Here is a 23856-nt window from a genome sequence, read left to right as displayed (position 1 = left end):
TAGTACACTAAGAGGAAATAAGTTAGCCACATAATTAGCTATCACCTGTTTAAAAAAAAAAACATAGTAGTGAATTTGTATTTTTCCCTCATAGCTTTGTGTTTGGTGATCCAAACTTTTGTGCCTTATTAACCAGACATGCATGCACATGTGCAAACACACACACACCACACACACACACACGGACTATCTGTTTAATTAAAGTTCAGAGTAACCTTTAAAGGTATTGATTTCTCTCACTGACAATTTATTAAATAACATTCCTTAAACTAATGCTGTCAAAAGCACTTTTATTAACACTAGGACTAACAATAAATTGAGAAAGGTTGAAACTCAAGCTAACAAATGCAAAAACATTACTAATAGCTTTTATGTCTGTGCTGATAAAGGGATTAAACTATTAATATTTCCACAGGCTAAAACTTTAACTTACACCCTAGTCAATTTTTTCTTCCATTTATAAAGTATTGCTTTCTCAATAATCCAAAGTGAAATCATAGTTGCTGTATGAATTTTTAAGTCATTCGAATATACAAGTTTCAGTGTTTTCTTGTATATTATTTTGTCCAACACTGAACACATTCATAGGTCAACTCAAGTAAAAATGAAATCTGTCAACATAGGAAATGCGAGAATTGGTAAATATTAATAAGACCAACTCTCCAGAATGATGATAGATAGATAGATAGATAGATAGATAGATAGATAGATAGATAGATAGATAGACAGACACTTCCTGAAGCTTTAGTTTGCCAAAATGCTCTGAGGTAAACTGAAAGCTAATGAGGTATTTGGCCTGGCACGGTGGCTCACTTCTGTAATCCCAGCACTTTTGGAGACAAAGGAGAGAGGATTCCTTGAATCCAGAGGTTGGAGGCGAGCTTAGGCAACATGGCAAAAACCCATCACTACTAAAAATACAAACAATTGCCTGGCATGGTGGTAGGCACCTGTGGTCCTAGCTAGGTGGCATGCTGAGGTGGGAAGATCACCTGAGCCCAGGAGGTCAAGGCTGCAGTGAGCCAAGATCGCATGACTGCACTCCAGCATGGGTGAGACAGTAGGACCCCATCTCAAATACAAACAAACAAACAAAGCATCCAACAATGATGGCAGGCACAACTGCGTAACTAGACTTAGTATTTAAAGAGGTGAACAATTTCCTATTACTTCTAGGAAACTGAATTATGGAAGTGTGTGTGAAAGTGAAACTGACTGAAACCTGTGAAAGTGAAACTGACTGCCTGTGAAAGTGAAACTGACTGAAACCTACAGATAAGGGATTCGAATTACAATGGAAAAAAAAAAAAACAAAAAAACCCCACGATTTTCTAATTGCGGTTACTTTTACTAATCCCTGCTTAGGCTCCCAAGAGAGAAAGTTTCCACTCTTTGATCAGAATCATTATCTTAACAAACTGTGGATTACTAGAAGCACTCTCACATCCTCCAACATTGATTGTCATAACATGCACAAAGGAAGCAAATGTTGAAATGACTGACAAGTGAAGCATGGACAAGGGAATGTGACTAGGAGGGATCAGAGTCAGCGTAGTTGTGTGCATAGTTAAAATGAAGTAAGAAAAATTTCATAAAAGCTAATTAAAATATAACAGTTATTAAAAATTATAAAAATGTGGCAGTAGAAAGATAAAATGCAAAGAATGTGTATCATACATTGTTTTAGATTAAAGAAATGTGATTAAAGGACAATAATTATAGTCAGAAAAAACAACAGTGCTATACATTAGGTATGATATTCCTTAATATACTTTTTAGTATTAACTTCAGCATTAAAAAATTATACTGGTTATCTTTAACTCACACTACCCTTTGAAAATATAATAAGGTAACTGATCTTTAGAAACATTTGAATCAAAGGAAAAATTAGAGTTGATCATTACAGTGGAAAATTTTAATAAGTGAAAACTCTGGCCTAGAGCAGGACTATTGGAGTGATCGTGTTAGTGACATTTCTATCTATAAATTAAAGAGGATTATAATAGTGCTAAAATAAAATCATTCAAGCAGAGTCTTGTTTCATAAACAGTACCACAAGCTGAGTGGTAATACCACATGTATATTATTGTTATGTCTGCAGAGCTGGGTGATAATGGTTTTGACTATAATTCATGGTGTGTTTTAGGATGTAGAAGCAATAAAATATTGATCATCAGCATGTACAGCCATTATTCAGAAGATTAGATCAATTTATGAGAGGCAATAACTTGTAAACGAGCGACCTTCCAAAGGCCAGAAGTAATTCCAAGGTAAAGCCCCTGCATATCTAGGACTCCAGATGAATCCCATGTTAGTAAAAGTCAGATATTTAAATAAAATATAGTTTGAGCTCAAATCTTGTACTAAGTTATATGAGGCTTGCTCCTCTACAAAGATAATATTAAAAATATTGTTATTCTTCGATAGCATATATGGGAAGTTAAAGATTTATAGTTAGATTTTTAGGATAAACACCTTTTAAACTCAAAGGGGGAAAGTCAACAAAGACAAAGTTTTAACTATACCATTTAGTGTGATCAAGTGAACTAGTACATCTATGTAGGAAAGCACTTTTCTAAAAACATGAAAATAAAGACAACTGATGACTGAAAAAAATCTATTACTGCTTCTGCATTTCTGAAAATCAAAAGAATGGCATTGTTTTCAAAACATAAAGCGATGTAAATATTTCCTATGTGTTTTGATTCACTGTAAACTTTTAAATTGATTCATTAGACAATTGTCTACTTTAAATTATAATTAACTCATACATCTATGTGATATATTCTCAGTTATCAACCCCCAGAGGAAGGAAAGTCTATTTAACTTACTTCTGGCAACACTATAGTACCTACACACAGACAATTCATTGAGCATTCTATTTTTCTGGGCTTCCTAAATTTAACGTCCTCTTCTGGCCTTGTGTAATGGTTTCGGAGACTAAATTGCTCAATACAAGTTTGCAGACTAGAAAAAAAATTAAGTGGAATTAAAAAAACACAATTTAACATGGAAGTAAAACTGTAAAATGAAAAATGCTATTCTTGTTTTAAAGTTATTCTTACAGAAAAAAATATTCACAAAGATGTCAAAATCCATATATTAAACATTAAAGACCTTTGTTAAATCTATACATATGATACCTCAAAGAGAATAAATACTCAAAATTTAGTAAAACTCTGTCAGTATTTGCATAAAAATAACACAACTGTTTTCTGATTAAGCACTTTAATCTGATGCACAGTTATAAATATTAAACTGAATATTCATGAAATAATTATAGAAATGTTAAATTTTACCTGTATTATATAATTTTTAACATTGCTATGTCAAATTAATAAAAACTAAGAGGTGTGTTTAGGTAATAAAAATGTATATAATAAACATGTATTATCCATTTATAAAACTTTAACTGAAATTATGCTTATCTTTTTTTAAGGTAAATTATCACATGGCATCAAAGAGAAAAAGGAGGGTCTTCTGAAATAATAAAATTCAATCTTAAATCAATCATAACTATTTTATGACATATGTAGATTGTATCCTCAACTATAATACCAATTGTCAAGGAAGAAGCAGTAAAACAAGAGTAAAGGCTAGAAACACAGAAATTAACTTTTAAGCAAGAAAAACAGAGAAAGGCCAAATTAATAATATTTGGTTAATATCTGAAATACATAATTTTTATTTTTCTGGCAGAAAATAGACTGATTTGGTCCAGGAGGCCTTGTATCTTTTTAAATCACACTGCATGGACCATGTCTTATCCAACCTACAATCAGATACACAATATAAGACGAGAAAAATCCAGTGGTGACTGTAGTGTGGAGGTGGAATGGATTGGCATAGTGTGGGGAACATTATAATAAGTTTTCAAGTCAGACAATGCAAAGTGGCTTCAAATTCTGGCTCTGTTCATTGTTAAAATATAAATAATATTCATGTATTTTTTGAGACAGGGTCTTGCTCTGTCATGCAAGCTGGAGTGCAGTGGTGAGATCATGACTCACTGCAGCCTCCACTGGCTGGCTCAAGAGGGCCTCCAGCCTTGTCTCCCAAGTAGCTGGGACTACAGGCATGTGTCACCAGGGCTGGCTAATTTTTTCATATTTTGTAGAGACGGGAGCCCTATCTTGCCCAGGCTAGCTGGTCTGGAACTCCTGGGATCAAGTAATCCTCCTTCTTCTGCCTCCTAAGTTCTGGGATGACAAAAAATTTTTTTCACTTTTTTAAGGTTTGAGTAAAATTAGTGCAGAAAACAAATAGTGAGTGCTCAATAAATGGAATTTACTGATGGTAAATGTGCTATTTGTTACCCAGAAATTAAAGATACAGTAGACTAGATACATGAGAGTCTTCGATTATATTTATTAATTTATTACAGTTTGCTTATGAAATTTATCCTCAATTATCAATGACTACTGTAACAGTGAAGGCAGATTATTAAAACAGATATTCATATGGGACAATTCCACAAAGTGGTTCTTCAATTAAATTTTAAATGTGAAATTATTGATGGTTTAAAGAATATGACAAATTACCAACATATTCAATTAGGGTTAGTTTTCAGCTCCAGTTTAAAACAGTTTATCTTTTTATTTTTGCAACCCCTTCCAAATAATCTACTCATCACCTCATTAAAATTACCTTAACTCTTCAGTAAATACTTGTCAAAATATCTCCTTTGATCAATCAAAAACCTAAGATGTGATAGTTTAAAAAATATTACAGTAAATTCTACTGAATAAAGACTAAATGAAGAGCAACATGTAAAAACAATATGATACGGAATTTGGATTTGTTTGGTTAACCCATGGTGAACATGTATATTTTAACCTAGGATTATGAAGCACAAAGGGCACCTATCCAGGGAAACTCTAGATAGAGGATCACTTGTTTCCATTGAGTCCATGGATTTCCTGTACTCAAAGAATTGTACAATTGTACAATTGTACATCTTTAAAAAAATGTTAGGGCAGTTATGTTGAACCAGGTGGCTTATAAATGTTGTTGTCATATAATCAATTTTTCAGGTAATATGATATATTCATATAAAATAATGATGTATCTCTGAGTCTGTCAGACATTTCTGGGCTCAGTGTTTCCTCATTTTAATACAGCATTTTCAATATTTTCAGTATTTTGACAATATTTCCTCTGGTCCCATTGGTTTCAATCTTTCAAGTGGATCACGCATTTAAATACATTCTACTTGTCCATCTTACTATCTGTTTGTGTTTTTCATGCACTAAATCCTTTTCCAAGACTTTATTCCAATTTAATGACTCTTGAAATTTTGCTACCATAATACTATAAAATTTTATTTTTCTTTATTTGGTAGTCATTCAATCAAAGCATACTATAGATTAATTGCTAACATAATTAATATCATCATAAAATTCAATTAAGTCCAGTGGCAATTCCACTTCTCAAGTATTATTGTAGTCCTCTTTATTTTTACTTTTTACTGTTTACTTTAATCAGGCTGCATATATACATCTGAGGTTATCTAACACTGAGTTTTGTTTGTTTCCATTAATAATTTCTTTAGTTGATATTTGTGGATCTGTGACTTTTACAACAAGTTAGTACACTCAGGTTTACCATATCATAAATTTAATGAAATGTATCCCTTAATAAACTATATTTTTATGTTCCATCTGTTGAAATCAAAGTGTATTATGACATACTATGATAGTGAATCAAATTTTATTTATAATTGAACTCCTCCTCCAAAAGTCACAATCAACTAAACACAAACAAAAAAAAGTACACTTTTTTTAAGCAGACAAAATAAAAACTTAGCTTCCTAGCAGACAGCAACAAACCAAACTTTCTCTTGGCCAATTCTAGTAAACATTTCAACATCTCATTGCATGTTTCCTTAGACCAGTGATTTTCAAATATTTTTTGCAATCAGCATACAGTTTCTGTTTTTGTGTTTTTAAACAGGGAAATGAAAACAAATAGTGTGTGTGTGTATATATATAATTTTCATGTAAAGCACTTCACCAACACTGTAGAAACATGAAAATTCTCCTTATACCAAGATGCCTAAAGAAAAAACATGTTAGCGAATAGGCATTCTTCTGATTGTTTCATGGCATGCTTCCAAATACTACAGTTTTCTCGTGACATATTTAAGTGTTTTAACATAGTCATCTTGCTAAACAATCTAGTAATAATTACAACAAAATCATCATTGTAGTCTAAAAATATGTCACAGTGTTTACAACAAGCATTCACAATTGTCATGTATTTCCCTTGTTTGCCCTGAAGCATCATGTCACTGTTTGAGTAGAAACAACAGTTGTAACCTGGCTCTCTTACATAACTCCAAGGCAAATTCTTATATATTCTGTTGAATTTGAGTTATTTTCTTGGATTTGAATTTGATGTGAAGTTATATCACATCTGTTTGTCATAGCAAATTATGACTTCTCTACATAGCTTAAAATTTTGTGGTCACTAAATATTGTATCGTCTGACATTATACATTGAAAAGTCTGCTGAGACATTTGAAAGGGGGTTAAAGACCAACACATTCAATTAGGTCTTTAACACCCACTATCCTGAAGAAGTTAACTATATTTATATGCATTAACCATATTAAAGTTTATCTCTTGCATGCCACGGTGTTTTTTATTTTAACTCCTCCATGAATCTGGAGCAATTCTCCTTTCTAAACATTCTATTTTCAGTCATTGACATCATCATCATCATCATCATCATCAAGGCTCAAAATGACGAGATAATCTTTCATCCATCTACAATTTCCAATCCTCTCCGTATTTCCAAAATCTTACCAGTATATATGGTTTAAAAGTAATAATAGCTACTCCCTATTCATTGCCTTCAATATATAAGGCATTGTATTAGATACTTTACAATCTTTATTTAAATGGTACATCCACACCACAAAGTAAATACTCTCTACTTTAAGAAAACAAAACAAAGAAAAAAAAAATCATCGCGAGTGTCCCAAGTTTAAACATTTCACACAGCTGGTAGAAGTATGACACTAAAACCAATGCCTTTGGTTAACACTGCCCAGTTTATTTGCTATAGATAAATTTGCTATAGTTAAAATGGATGATTATATACACACTTGGTGAAAGCTTACAAAAATGAAATGGCGAAAAAAGGTAGTTTGTCTTCAAAAGAGATAGCTGGGTGCAAATAGAAAATGAATTGAGAAAAAGATTAATTCTAAACTTTGTGGTTGAAACTTGAATAAATCATCTGCCCTATGGTCATTATAAATCGCTTCCAGATGACGCTATAGTTTGTAGAGCTGCTTCTGTGAACATCCAGAGAACATTAAAAATTTGGCCAACATCAACTTGTTCCATCTATACTAATAACATTTCTGAATTGGTCCACCTATCTTCATCAAATTCCTTGTTTCTTCAACATCTTTTCTTTTATATAAATTATCTCTGGTCTACATTTTCAATCTTAATTTTTGTTTGTCCTGTTTTAACTATATTTAATATTTTAAGACTCAAAGACTTAATTTTGTGATTACACAACACATTGTTTCCAATTAACATGGAAAACAAAAAACAATGTTATTTGTAATGTTGACAAAAATAATAGGAATATTACTATTTTCACATTTGATTATCATTCCATACATCAGTGACACAGAAGATATTCTTGCTAGCATCATTTATTTTCACTGAAGACATTACAAGGGGGCTTTTATTCTACATGTTTATGTTTTATGTAAACTATATTATGTAAAAAGATAAAATATTAAGTATTTAAAATTCTCGGGAAGAAACCCAAGTGACTTTGGGTTTGGTGATGTGTTTTTCGGTATAACACCAAAACCAAAATTGATAAATTGGACTTCATTGAAATGAAAAATCTTCCACCCTCCAAAAGACAATGTAAGAAGGATAAAGATATAAGCTAAATAATGGAAGAAAATATTTGCTAAATAGATATTTGATAAAGGATTTGAATTCAAAATTTACAAAGAACTGACCGGGCGTGGTGGCTCACACCTGTAATCCCAGCACTATGGGAGGCCAAGGTGGGCAGGTCACTTGAGGTCAAGAATTTGAGACCAGCCCGACCAACATGATGAAATCCCATCTTTACTATATAATCAGCTGGGTGTGGTTGTGGGCGCCTACAATCCCAGCTACTCAGAAGGCTGATGCAGGAAAATCGCTTGAACCTGGGAGGCAGAGTTTGCAGTGAGCCGAGATCGCACCACTGCCCTCCACCTGGAAGACAGAGGGAGACTCTGTCTTAAAAAAAAAAAAAAAAAAAAAAAAAAAAAAAACAAAGAACTCTCAAAACTCAACAATAAGTAAACAACCAACCCCCAAAAAGTGGGCAAAAAGTCTGAACAAATAAATACCTCACCAAAGAACCAATACAGATGACACATAAGCTTAACAAGATCATATGCTATTCAGGAATTAAAAATTTAAATCACAAGATACTACTTACACATCTATTAGACAGCTAAAATCCCAAACACTGACAACACCAATTTCTCAGAAAGATATAGAGCAACAGGAACTTTGATACATTACTTGAAGGTATGGAAAATCATACATAAACAGTTTGACCATCTTATAAAGCTAAACTTAGTATTACAATAAAAGTTTTTGGTGGAAAAATACAATAAAACTATAGTTGTAAGTGTATAATGCCAAAAATAAGATTCAATGAAACAAGTTTCAGCAAAACTGATTCAGTGAATATAACCAATATATTAGTCAGCTGCTGGTTGATTAAGGGGTAATATTGCCTACTTATTAGTATTGGTCAATTTGTATTATATTCACCATTTAATTGGAAAATGCTCAGCACTACTTGAGAAATGCTCCTGCCTGTATATAATTATGTTTCAGTAAACTTTTGAAAGTATAATAAAGTCAGTTGTTGTTATTCAATTAACATTTTTTAGATCCAGCAAACTTGTGGTGAAACAACAGCACAGTGTCTACTGGAGCTATTTTTTTCTACCCAGAATGCCTGCGAAAAAGAAATTATACAGCTGCCTAATAATCATACTATGCATTTCATCTCGGTGCATACTAAAAAATTTCAACTGTCATGATGGTAAGATTTTAACAGAATTTGCTTGGTTTTCTAATGAACAGATTTCTAAACCTGAGAAAGAAACTTCCATTTGGAAGAAAAAAGTGAGCTTCTAAATGGATGAATTTTAACCACAGTTGTATTACTATACTACATTTTTCATTATGTTTGCCACATTTGTGGCTTTAAAATAATAATCTCTTAAGAACCAGTTGCCAGTGAACATTTGTACACTTATGTTTAATAGCTTTCAGGAGCTTGAGGACTATGTCAGCTCAATTTCCCTCTACTGTATTTTATCAATACAAAGACCCTTCCTTAAAAAACGTTTTGACCCTGACGTCTTATAGTAGACGGCATCCTGCAATCACTATAGGCCAGGCGGCAATTCTGATGTGATCGGCACTGACTGTGATGTGGTAACTTGGTCACGACTGTTCGTATTGTCATTTCAGTTGAGTTACGTGCATTACGAGGAACACACAAGTGGAGTTTAATTGTCATTTAAAATGTGTTCCATAATTCCAGTATAATTCAAAATTGTCAGTAAATGTTACTGTTATTTGAAACTTAGAAACAAAATTTCAGGCTTAAATTTGACATTTGTGAAGGAAATATTTATTGTTCAAGGGATGGTCACAGGCTTATAGGTTCTTGTGAAGCAGAAATTATGCTACTTAAGAAAAGAAGACACCCTTAGGTAGAAGGAAGTGTCTATTTCCTGAGAAATTTCAAAAGAGTTGTTTGTCATTTACCAAACTAGATGCAAGAGTAATTGCCAACTCTTTTGGAAAGGATGAAAGAAACTTCAAAGCAATGAGAGAGTGGTCCAACTAATGTATTGCATAGAAGTATCCTTAACCTGTGGTGTCATGGGTTAATTGGCGGTTATATTCTTTTCCTGGCCATACATAATGATGCATCTTAGAATCCTTGTTTTGTATTCAGTTTATTAAAAGAACATGAAATCACCTACATAAATTATTAAAGAGAAGTAACACAACTTTGTATACAGTAACTATCTAGAAGCCTGAATTTCTCAACATATTAGAAAAGAAAGGCAAGAAAAGAAATAAAATGTGCAGTGAAAGAGATAGGAAAAAAGTGATGAGAGTCATAAACTTATGAGGAAAACCCATGACTCCAGTGAGCCATGATACCTCATGGACAAGAGCAGCAACACAGGCGATGACTTAGCTCCTAATTCCGGTTTATTGTATTAGAGATGCTATGCTTGTATGCCTCTGCTTGAGTTGAATGTCAAGCTAAGAACTTAAACAAGATAAAACATTAAAATAAAGTTCAAAGGCCATTTAGATGGAAAAATGAGAAATTATATTATATACTCTAAAGAGTTATTTTCATATACAAGGGATTCAGTCATCTGTGTAGATACATCGTCCTAGTAACCTGGTAATTCGGAGAATGACTATTAACACTGATGGAAAAAATGTCATGTCATAATAAATCTTATCCTAGCCGGGCTCAGTGGCTTATGCCTGCAATCCCAGCACTTTGAGAGGCCTAAGTGGGCAGATCACATGAGGCCAGCATTTTGAGTCCAGCCTGACCCACATGGTGAAACTCTTTCTCTACTAAAAACAAAAAAACTAGCCGGGCATGGTGGTGCACATCTCCAATTCCAGCAACTCAGGAGGCGGAGGCAGGAGAATCACAGGAGGCAAAGGTTGCAGTGAGCCAAGATCACGACACTGCACTCCAGCCTGGGCAACAGAGCAAGACTCTGTCTCAATAAGTAAATAAATATGCAAACAAACAAATAAATAAAATAATCATAAATCTTATCCTCTTAAGATAAAAATGTGTTACTTTATATCAGCTTGTGCATATTGACTAGATGTATATAAAGAATTTAAAATGAAAACACAGTTTTATACATAAATGAATTTAAATATATTCACTCATATTTTATGTATATGTACATCCACACACCCATATATTGTGACTTTATATTTATGTAAGTATGTGTCACTATATGTATGTGGCCACATCCTTTGAAATTTGCAGTGGATACTCTCTTGGGGAGAAGGCCAGTTACAATACGTTTTTATATTTTCAAGGCCCATGTATTCAACTTCTTCTCGTCTCAAGCTTTTAATATATACGTCTCATTTTAATAGTAAAGAATACTCATTTTATTTATGAATTATTGATTCCATAACGGAAATCTTTTTCAAAGCAATTCTTCCACGTGAAATCATGGCACAGTTTTGTTTGTTTATATAACAAAGGATACATGCATGTGGCAAGAGGAAAAACACAAGCAATGAGAGAAAGCAGAATAAATGAAAGCTCACTAGGAAATCTAGAAAAAATAGTTGAATGAAATAATGACAGTGTCTCTGGCAAATAGAGGTTTTTTTTGTTTTTGTTTTTGTCTTGTTTTAAACCAAGGCTTTCTCTACCTTCAGGCACAATTACAACAGCTGTACCATATAGCCTCGATCAGTCATAATTTAGGTTAACGCCTCTTTCTATTAACCAAGCAATAGAGGAAAAACATTACTTATACCGTCCATATGAGGCCCTCTGTTCGCTGCAATGCATTCTGATGACTTAATCAGGTGGACCGTGTGGCACGTGGGGCTTTTCTATCCAGTTTCATCACAAAGGCCATATCATCAAAGTAGAATAGTCCTGGCCTCTACGGCTAGATTACAAATACAAGTTTCTTCATTGAGTGTCTTGTGGCTGACGTGTCTGTTAGTTTGCTTCCATCTGCTTAAACAATTAAATAAAGCTTCACACTAGAAGACCAAGGCTCATAAAGAGACACAGTACTGAAGTACAGCTGGCAATTTCTCTAGTTATTAAGATCTCATCTTCAACTGATTGATAGTCTCTAGAAAGTAACGAACACACTATTTTTTCCCTTAAGTATTTGTTCTCTCTCAAGGCTTGCCACTTCTACTGATAGAATATCCAATCATTTGTAATACCACACATAAATTTATACATATAAACACACACATATATGTACACATTTAAGTAAAACTCAAGAAACATATAGAATCAAAGAACTTTCAAAAAATTAATGTTTCAATAAACAAATATAGGGTACAAATCTTAAGAAACATATTTACGTTGAAAGAACAAATCATATATATATATATATATATATATATATATATATATATATATCAAATATGTTTGTAGTCATTTATTCCAGTTTGGTTGTAGTATTATTCTTATGAGTGTTACTTTTAACTTGGTTAAGTGTCTAGAATATCCTACCAGTGTTAATATCTATACAAGGAACAAAGTGAAGAATATATACATCTGCATACATATATATCTATCTGTGTATGGCAAGTTTAAGTAGCATTTTCAGTTTATTAGGAATTTAAGTTAATCAAGAAATGTAAACCAAATACTAGTTTTAAGACCAAATGGAAGTCCTATAACTATTATGCTTATATATTTTCTATATGATATTTAGAATCTAATATAATTTATAATCTATGCTATTTAGATCCTGTTATTCCTTTTTCATCTCTATGGTCCTATTCAAATGTTGCCATATATTTTTATGCAACCTCTTCTTATATATTCATCCATCAACAAACATTCAGTGAATAATTTTTAGCTCCCCCTTACTCTTTCAGACATCAAGAACCTATCTGAATAACTCCAGAAGTTTTTTTTTCTATTTTCCATTATAATAAAAATTTATTGTAATTAGACAATTTGATATGTAATTTGCTTTTTAATAGTTTTCACCCACAGAGAAGGAAAACAGAAGATGACACCAAGAGAGACGCTCTCATTGACACGGTCTCCAAATTTACAAGAGAAACTTCAACGGGCAATCTTAAATAAACATTTGTTAAATTAATCAATTAGCATAGATAAACTGAATTTACCACTTTTCTACTTGAATCACTATTTTCAAATATAATCTTATTAGGTTACTGTCCTTTAAACTCTCTCATTCCTATTGTCCAGAGTTTACAGATAAAGCTGCCCAGCCAAGTACAAATAAGGCTCCTCTAGATTTGAGCTTTGTCTCTTTCTGAGAATATTTCCAAACATTTTTCAATATGTATCTTTACTTTCTACCAAACCAAATACGTGCTCATCTTATGCACTTAGCTCTGCACCTTGGCATGAGCCTGGGGCTCTCTTTCCTACTCACCCCTTTTCAACCTTGAGAAACTCCTAAAGCTATAGTGTAATAAACAGCAAGCTATTTATTAGGGACCTAATAAATATGAGTGTTTCAGTTTATTTTCTGCTTGTTTACAAGATCTGTGAAGTCTTTCATGCCCTCCTCAAGTTTTTGCTCTGGGCTCTAGTGCACATTTGGCAAAGAGTCCTATGAACATCTAAGACAAGACCTCATCCTTGCTAACATGTATGTCTTCCCTCTATGAAATACTTATGGATAGTGATCATTCTAATGAACATGGTGTTCCTATTCTGAACACAGGGTTTTTCTTTATATTAGTGATGCATTTTTTAGTTAATAGCCATTAAGTTTATTATTTAGCTATTAAGTTTGAATTAATTACTCTGTTGACATCATGTCTATTCTCAATGGGAAAAAGAATGTGAGGACAATGACTCTTACATATGCCATAATGATTAACCTCCAATATTTAAATTTGAGGAAATGTGTCTAAAGGAGGATATTCGGTTCATATAAACTACAAATTATGGTGTTTTTTTCCCCATGAAATTGAGTTTTAATGAAGGGCTACAGTACAGCAGATAAATATAATCTCTGCTCATTTATTCATGAATTCTGGAGAAATATCTTAAAGATATTTCTTCCTAAGGAAGAAGAAAATGATGAGATCATAAAGAAACCATATATAAATGTACACATTTGGAAAAGATCTTGAATCTTTCTTGACTACCCAAGAAGCTGTAATATAATTGTAATATTGATTTAAACAAAATGTAGCATAAATTAAGAGACATTTGGTATCATTGATCTACTAGTCTTTTTTTTTTTTTTTAAAGATACCCACATTAGCATAGGAAATACAAATGATGGATGAGAGTACTCTTGTCCTAAGCAAAATAATGACCGCAATGATGAACTATGCAAGTAATTTTAACAACTGTGAATTGTACGTGCACATAGCTGGGCATCATATAAAATGTAAATTTAAAACAGAAGAATGCACCTTTTGGAGCAGAGCATTACCTTATCTGAAGAACATTTCTATTGACTCTAGATATTGCCAAGGCATAGTGTTTCCTCACTCAAGGTGAATATAACAGAACCCAAACCAAAACAAAGGAAAAAGTAACTGAAAAGATAAAACATTCTGTCATTTTTACAAACCCATATATTTAACAATTTATTGCTAACAATTTAGAAATTAATTCAAATAAGATCTCAACTTGGCCTTCACACAAATACTGTCTGTATCATTATTTCACATAGGTGAAAGAATGGATAGATAGTCTGAGTCAAGATGAACTTATTTTATCTGTATGTATGCATATATTATATATATGTATATATTGATAGATATACATGCATATATTACATAGGTATGATAGATAGATAGATAGATAGATAGATAGATAGATAGATAGATAGACAGACAGACACATATACATACTTTTACCTGGACAGATCCCTAAAGTACTGTGGAGCAGTTTTGTGCAGAACACAAATGGGCACTAACTGACTTCCATTTCTCACCTTTGGGGGGAGTTTTATTTTCTCAAAACAAACAAACAAAAAAACAAACCAAGGAGGAAAGTGCTTGTTCGGGTCTTTCAAAAATGATTGACATTATGCTCGATTACTAAATCAATGAGCAGAGTGGGAGGAAAATAAATAAATTCATCAAATCACAGGAGTCTAACAGTAGATAAATGTCCTGAGTATGTAACAAGAGACCTCCATAATTTGTAGGTGGGTGAGGGTGTGTGTGTGCGTGCGTGTGTGTATGTGTATATGTATGTGCATACACACACACACACACACACACACAAACGCACACAGACAAATGCAATGTGATTAGGGATGTGGGGAATGTGATTAGGGATGAGCCCTCTGCAGCCTTCACTAAGCACCACAAGCAGAAGATCTCCTTCACGGGATCCATTAGCCCACACCTGGCACTAGCTCATTTAACTTTGCAGAATGATGGGGGATAGGAAACACAGCAAGTCAGTATCAAGTGAGTCATCAGCAAGAGACGTATTATTGTTGTTAAAATTATACTATAAAAAGTATCACTCAGAGAATATTTGATTTCTCTTATGTTATGGTTTTCTTCTATGAGGTTTATATAATGTCTAAAGGTAAGTTTTTGTTGCATTTAATTTGTAGTGACTATTGTTTTTAGGCATCACATTCGGGCATAAGTCATGTTGATATTGACATATTTTTAAGATGATTTTATGGAAAAAGGGGCCCATAAAGGCAAAATTGTCTAAGGCTTCTGTAAGTCATAATACAGCCATGGTTATTAGTTTCTTTTTAGAGAATATTTGCATAATTAACATATTATTCTAATTTATTATAAATTTCCAGCTACTTAATATCTGCATTAAGATTTTACTCAGGCTTGGACAAAATTTAGGGGGAATTGTACCCACTAGGCAAACTTAACTTTGAATTTTGTAAAGTCACTTTCAATAATATAATTTAATATTCACTGATCTGCCTATTAGTTCAGCGGCTTTGGGTATTGAGCTAATGCCTTTCATCCAACAGGATATATTATGTTTTTCAATACAGAAACATTTATTAAGAGATGAAAATAACAAGAATCATAAGCAAAACCAAAGCGAAATAAACTGGTAGTGGCATCAAATCTGCTCCTCCAAATCCTTGCAATATAGAAAACAAATATGTCCAGACAACTTTTTCCCTTTTTCATGGAAATCTGTCCTCAGAGAATACACATTCTTTAAGTGTACTCAACATTAAAATAAAATCAACTCAAATGTCTAAAGCAGAGGTTCTCAAATTTTCTGCCCGTTAGATAATTTGTAGATACTTGTAAAACTGCCCAAGCTCTTTATTTCAGTGATTCTGCCGTGGGTCCTAGGAATCTTTAATTTTAGAAGCATCTCAGGTGCTTCTGAAAAAACAGTTCATGGAAAACATGTTGAGAGACAACTCTAGTCAGACAAATTTGTCAAGTAGCATGTAAAATCAAATTACTTTCGTGTATAATACCTCCATCAATGCATAATTTAAGAGTTAAGTGTGTTTAAGTACTTTTATACCTAAATATGATATTATAATGGTAACTTTTTATGTTTTTCAAAATAATTGACTACTTTCTAAACAGTCAGTGCAGTTAAAAAATTAAACTGTTGCCTATGAACAAGCAATCTCTATAGGTTTTAAATGACATATATTTTCCTAATATGTATTTCTTTGCCATAGAAACCAACCACAAATATTGGGAAAAAACATACCTGTGGATCATAAACTTTGTAAGAAGCATGCATGCAACATTACTTGTTAAATAAAGTATCCCAAAAGAAATTCCTAAAGATTCTGTCATAGTTAGACTTCCGGAATTTATTTACTTTCAATTTGTTTTCACATTACAAAGGAGATTTTTAAAAATCTGAAATAAATCCTCAAGTCTATTAAAAATATATTGAGCACATGAAAACTAAAACAAAAACTTAGAAATGTATGGGGTTGTATGTATATATTCATTGTAATTTCTAAAATTTTGCATGAGGAATTTTTTTTCACAATTTGTAATTTATTTATGGACGATTCAGACCCGGTTAATGGCCCTTTTCAATTATCTTTTGTGGGGTATAACAGCAAGATACGGGAGTGGTGGTCAATGGATGGGTGGGGCACATAAGCAGTAAATCATTTCAGAAAATTTCGCACTCAAGGCTTGTTGACATGAGTCAGGGACAAGGAAATAACCCAGTCAGTACCTGCATCTTTAATGAAGGACAACATTGCTGCACATTTAGAGAATGGAAAGGAAAAAATAAATCATGCTTAACTTTAAGGTAGCCTATCTTATTTATTCAAATAGAAATACAACCTTGTGGGTATTTCTTCAGGTATTTTCATTTAAAATATTGCAATATAAGCCTAGAATTCAACTTTTTTTTTTTTTTTACCATAGAGGATTTTAAATTTTTAAATTAATTCCACTATACGTGAAATATATGCTTTAATAACATATCATTTAACATTTGCTTTTCATTGTCTTCCTGACATCTGTGGCAATAAAAGGTAGATGCTTAAAATGTAAAGATTGGCATCTGTCAGATTTCTTTCCTAGCAGAAATTAAGTCAAGACATGGCATAGTCCAGATTCAGCACACCTCGAGAGATAACCTCACATGGTTTAATATTTATTTCATTTGTGAATTAGAGATGAAGTAAATTAACATGAAAAACATCTACCAGTGGTTTTAATAAAAAGGAGGTGGGTTTTAACGGGCTCAACATGCAATGAAAGCAGCAATTCAAATGGCTGAGAAAGCCTGGTTATTCTTAGAATCCATTTATTAATTATTCTTTTTCTCTAAACCAATTTATTTTCAACAATAAGAGTATTTCTTGATTTACTATATACAAGTAATTTGTTTGCCTTCTCATATACCAACCATTTCATATGCAATGTTATGAAACATAACAGCAGTTTTAAAAATGTATTATACAGGGAGACAAAATCAAATATGAAAAAAAATTTGAGCTGGGCAATCCATCAATTCCAGACATTACATTCAAATATTTTAATATTTACTTACATCAAGTTATCTAGCCACAGCTTGAAGTGAAAAACACTCTATTGTTGTGGTAATAAAATAACCTGCATTGTGCCAATGTTTTAATTGCTCTTTTCTTTTGTACCCTGAGAAATCTTGTTCCTGTAGACACCTTGGCTGATGATAACTCACTGAGTCAAGTACTACAGAATATAAAAGTCTCCTTATTTTTTTTAGAAGCATGTTCCTTTTTTTCATTTGTCTGATATCTTTATCTGATTGTTTATTATTAGAAATACATTTCTGATGAAGGAGAATTTTTTTTTTCTTAAGAGAAAGAGTGGAAATAAATCAGCTGAATAAGAAATTACATTTTTGTTTGTTTATTTGTTTTTGTTTTTCCTTTTTTATAAAGACGCTAATATTTTGCCTTCAAAGCTAATCCAATTTTTGCTTCCTCGGAGACATGCTCAATTCAATCCAGATCCAAGTTCGCAAACGAACATATGAAAGCTAGAAAAACAATTAGAAGAATCAAGACTTCTCTTCATTCTGAGATCAATGAAAGGAAGGGACGCTCTAAGGCCAGTGAGTGTTTTCAGTAGATTTTCTCCCTAGCCTGAAGCCAGTGCTCCTAGATGGAGGCAGTTACGAAAATTACTTCTACTCTGCGGGTGTCCTTTCTGAAAAGCTAACGGCATATTTCTTTTGACGGGTAAATTACTTTGAAATGTTTCTTGAACTCTGTAGTCCTGAAAAAAAAAGGCATCTAACTGTATGCATACCATTTGAGGTTACCCTTATTTCTTTTTAAGAAAGTGTTGGCTCAAAATGGGCCTTGAGTAATCAATTGTGTGGCATATATTTTTAACTAACTGATGACCAAACTATCACCTGTGTAACCAATCTACATATTAAATTAGGCAATGAAGTCATATACTGTTGATTTGGAAGTATTTGCATGTAAAATAGTAATCACAGAGGTTTGACAGCTTTTGCATCTAAGTGTTCTAAATTATGCAATATCCTTTTGAATAAAAAGATAATATTTTTTATTCCCTAGATAAACCTTGTACCTTCCCACCATATATATTCATACATGCATTCCTTCTTCCACTAGATAGACACAGGTGGTTCAAACCTCACTTAACAATTTTGAATTTTGATATCCTGCTCAATAACTACATCACGGACCAAATTTATTGACCTGTAGGAATTATTAGTCGGCCATACAGTTTAAGGGGAATTATACCTAAGCTGTATCTGTATCTGTGTCTACCTATAGCTGCAGTTTTAAAAACACTTTCATATAAGTATCCTCTTTATTCTGACAATTTACAAAACAGTGAATTAAATTGTACCTATATTTGCATTTTCCACATATTTAAGAAATATATGATGTTTTCTTTGATTCATACACTAATCCTAATACTCAACAGAGTCATGGCAAGAGAAGGGAATGTGGGAACAGACTAAAAATAAAAATACATAGTAATTTTAGCGGGCTAACCTAATTTGATACAAATCATTACATGTATTTTCTTACAACGGACTTAAAATTTCTGTATCCTTCAATCGTATGAAAATGTTTTTAACAGATATATAAATCATTTTTTTTTTTTTTGTTTACAACTCCCTTATCTTCGAGGTGAAAAAACCCAGCACAGGGAAAAATGGAAGCCCCAGGATTTTTTGAAATTTTGATTTTGTGTGGATGAACATGATAAGCTACATATAGTTGCTGAATATCAAAATAAATATAACCATAAAATAAATAAAAACAAAGTTTCATAGTATGATCTAACAAAACATGGTATGCTATTCTTTATGAATAACTTGGCTAAATTAAGACAGATGTATTGAAATTAACTTCATTTTTTTCTGTCTTATCTAAGAGGAAACTTAAAATTATATTTGGATTAGTACATCAACATATTATTGTATTTTCCACTAGCATACATTGGACCTAACTAATTCTTATTAAAACAGTAACAGTAAAGCATTTTAAAGAAATGCTATTCTATACCATTAATAAAATTATGACTTCAAGGAAATAGGTTTCTAACTTCAGCCAAAACAGTGGTAACTATGGTAGCAACAGAGCAGCATGTTGCATTTTTATTCTTACCTTGTTCAGCCTGTTAATTAACATGTTACTACTCTAAGAAATGTCAGTTTTCAATGTTTCAATTTTTTGATGTTCCTTTCCTATGGTACTGGCATGCACTGTGGCGTAGGTGTCCTTTGTGTGTTACACATCCTTTCCCTACTGCAATTTTTCTTCTGCCACTCTAACTCACTTAGTTAACATAACACTCCTTACACGTTTCAGCACAGTGACTTTTTCTCAATGTTCTGTTTCTCTTGGGAATTAATAAAGTGCTCTCTTCTAGAATAATAATTTGACCCCTGAAATTGATCAGCACTCATACTCAAGAAGACATTCACACAGCCTTGCAAGTTCCAAAGAAAATGAACAAATTTGATTTGCAATACACACAATAAAAAGTGAATTCAAAGCAAAGAAGGATTACTGGTTAAGTATTGATAAAACAAACACACAGCACTTACCTGGAATAAGCTGGGACAGAAATAGGTGATTTGGGGATAAGCTGAGGAGTGATATTATGACCAAAAAAGGAACATGTTTCCATTTCATCTTTGTCCCTTCCTTGCATTACACCCAGCCAGTGATAGGTATGTGTTATCTGGGGAGATTAAAAAAACAAAATTATTATTTTGTAATGGTTAGCTATGTTGAGAGATAATTATTTTGTGAAATATTGCAGTTCAAATAGATTTGAAATGTCATTTTTTGAAATGAAACATAATTAAAATTATTACATTACTAAAATGAATTGTACAGAATATATTTCATGATTCACATTTCAAACAAATGTGGTAGTTATTAATTTTGAAAACTCATTTTTAAGTTACATGTTAATCATAAATGATTCCTTGATTTTCTCTGTTTTTTAGAGAATGCCAGATAAGTGATTTTTACTTTGATTCCCCACCAATTTAGTTGGAACACTCTCATCACATTCGGAAAACAATGAAGTTAATCATTCATTAAACAAATATTTACAACCAATTTATAATGAGTCACGCACTATGCTGCTTTGGGGATATAGCAGAAAAAAAAACTTGCTCTTCACCAAGGTGCATAAACAACTTGAGGCCACTTTAATTTTGTGAATTCACAAACAGATTTTAAAAATTACTAAGTTGTCTATTCTGAATATGACAGAGAAAAATAAGAGTATCCTCGTAAAAAACAAAGCTTATAATCTTTGGGGACTTTCTAAGAGATAATAACAAACGACAGCATAAAGCTACAAAAATATATGCAAATAACTGGTTAATTAATTTTGCCAGGGAGACTGGACCAACCTTACAGGGAAGAAGTGGCATTTTGAGATATGAGATAATATCCAGTAAGTGGAAAATAAAACAATACTATTTAGAAACAACAATAGAACCAAATTTTCAAAGTAAGATGGTATGTAGATACATGAATTTCATGGTACATTTATTTATATATAAATTTTATCATAGGTAGATAGATGACAGGTAGATAGGTAGATATAGATATATTCCCATGATATAAAGATGTATTTAGGCTACTATAAGGACAGTAGTTTTTTGGCTGGATGATCGGGTTTGCCAGAATGTAATGTGATAGGGAACTTAAAAATAAATAGGGCAAGTAATGTATGAGGAGCCACCGCAGATTTTAATAATAGATTATAAAATGATCTAAATAATTTAGAAGATAACTCTGGTAGGAATATACAAGTATACTTGGCAGCACTTGGCAAATTTTAGATTTGAGAGTTGAGAAGTGGAAATACTTAATCTTTTAATAATATTTTTACTATTTAGTCAAAAATAGATACACAAATCTAGAACTACATAAAAAGCAATTTGTCCACCCCTACGAAGTTCTAACAGTTATTTTTGTGACACTCAGAATAACAAATTGAAAAAAGGTTACCAATTTATTATTGTAGGTTAACTGGACATAGTTACTTTAATTTGTCTATTTGAGTTGAGCTGTCCTTATTTTATGACTTATCAATTCAGAGTTAATTGCTAAGTTTTCCCCTAGCAAAGTTGTCTAATCCTCTTGCCAGACAGCTACAATCACCTGACTTGACTTTAGATATTTGGAGATTATTTCCTGTCTCTAACATTCTCTGTAAGCAACTTTGATGTGAGCTAGAACCTTGCCTCAAAAAATATACTTGGTTACTGTAGTTTCATATTTATTCCCTGACTTCTTTGTCTTGGGGTTAATGTTCTTGTAACTCTCCTTATCCTAGTATATCACTCATCACTGATACTGTATAACTACATTATAAACCTAGATTAATATTTTTACTCTTTAATCTAAACTATGCAGTTATTAGTTTGTCCAAAAGCTCTTTTACAGGGTTATCCACTGAATGTTATGGCTTATGATCACATTTCTCAGCGAAGTATAAATGATTTGTTTCTCCAGAGAAAATGTTTAAGTATCCTGTGTACTGGTCATTTCTGCTTGGCTGGCTTTTGATATGAGTTGCCCTATTTCTTGGTTTCTGCTTGCCTAAGGAGTTTCTCAGATTCCTCTTCTCTCTAATTGATTACTGAGTGTCCTAGACATAGAGTCCTGTTTGGAATAAACCCTAGACTTCTGATTTCTTTTTTTTTTTTTTTTTCCCCGCTCTGTCACCCAGGCTGGAGTGAGCGGCGCCATCTTGGCTCCCTGCAAGCTCCGCCCCCCGGGTTCCCGCCATTCTCCTGCCTCAGCCTCCCGAGGAGCTGGGACCACAGGCGCCGCCACCTCGCCCGGCTAGTTTTTTGAATTTTTTTTAGTAGAGACGGGGTTTCACCATGTTAGCCGGGTGGTCTCCATCTCCTGACCTCGTGATCCACCCGTCTTGGCCTCGCAAAGTGCTGGGATTACAGGCTTGAGCCACTGCGCCCGGCCTAGACCTCTGATTTCTTAAATGTGTATAAGCAGTTGTATCTTAGCTCTTGACGTAAATAAAAACATGTATGAATCTCAAGGCTATTTAGAACTTTATTACTTAAAAATTTAGAAGGATTATATTTGTTAAATGATATTTTTGTATCTGTGGCTAATTACATTTTAACTGTCATTTATTAATAGCTATATATAACTTGTTTGTAGCAGGCAGCTATTGATAAAATAAAGAGTCTAATCAAACATGCACATAAGAAAATAAACCTGAAAGTACAAACACTTATTATAATTGATTGAATCCCCCCAAGTTATGTTATTCAACAGGCCGATATTATTTCAAATATGTGTAAGGTATTGTGATTAATATTCCTCAAATAAATTTTCATGATCTAGGACTAGTTCTGTGAATTTATGTAGTACGTAGCTGAAAACATAATATGATTTTTAAGGTAGTACCCACAAATCAGAAATGGGAATTGCATTATTAGCTATTGTACACATATAACTTCAGTATTTTGAAGTTTTTCGTTTGCTTTTAATAGATTTTACTTTTTACAGTAGCTTTAGGTTTAGAGGAAAATTGAGTGGAAGGTACAGAGATTTCTCATTAACTTCCTTCCCTGACACTATTCCATTTCCTGACACTATTCCATTCCCTGCCCTTGCATAGCCTCTCCCATTGGCAATCCCCACCAGAATGCTGCATTTGTTACAATTGATCAACCTACATTGACACCATTATCACCCAAAGTCCATAGTTTACATTAAGGTTTACTCTTGGTATTGTGCATTTTATGGGTTTGAACAAATGTATGTGACACATATCACACATCATAGTATCATACAGAATAGTTTCGCTGCCCTAAAAATCCCTTGTGCTTCATCTATTCATCCCTCCTCCTTCCGAACCCCTAGAAACTGCTGATCTCTGTTATCTCCACAGTTCTGCCTTTCTTGGAATGTCGTATAGGCATAACCATAGAGTATACAGCCTTATAAAATTGGCTATATATGTCTTTCACTTAGTAATTAATATAAATTTAAGTTTCCTCCATGTTTTTTCTTTTCATGTCTTGATAGCTAATGTCTTTTCAGCACTGAGTAACATTCCTGACGTACCATGGTTTCTTTAT

At 32.8% G+C, this 23856-nt stretch overlaps 1 protein-coding gene across 1 annotated transcript in view; it reads right to left on the bottom strand.

The window, feature by feature from the left end:
* Positions 1-23856, bottom strand: part of ROBO1 (roundabout guidance receptor 1) — a 1175986-nt gene that overhangs the window by 977700 nt on the left and 174430 nt on the right. The window contains exon 2 of the mRNA XM_026457249.2: positions 20323-20459. Coding sequence (XP_026313034.1) covers positions 20323-20410 — 88 coding nt within the window. The 5' untranslated portion in view covers positions 20411-20459. The remainder of the gene's footprint in view (positions 1-20322; positions 20460-23856) is intronic.

The sequence above is a fragment of the Piliocolobus tephrosceles genome, chromosome 2, assembly GCF_002776525.5.
Source record: "Piliocolobus tephrosceles isolate RC106 chromosome 2, ASM277652v3, whole genome shotgun sequence".
NCBI lineage: Eukaryota > Metazoa > Chordata > Mammalia > Primates > Cercopithecidae > Piliocolobus > Piliocolobus tephrosceles.
Note: the sequence above shows the minus strand (reverse complement) of the source record. Positions and strands in the feature narration are given on the sequence as shown.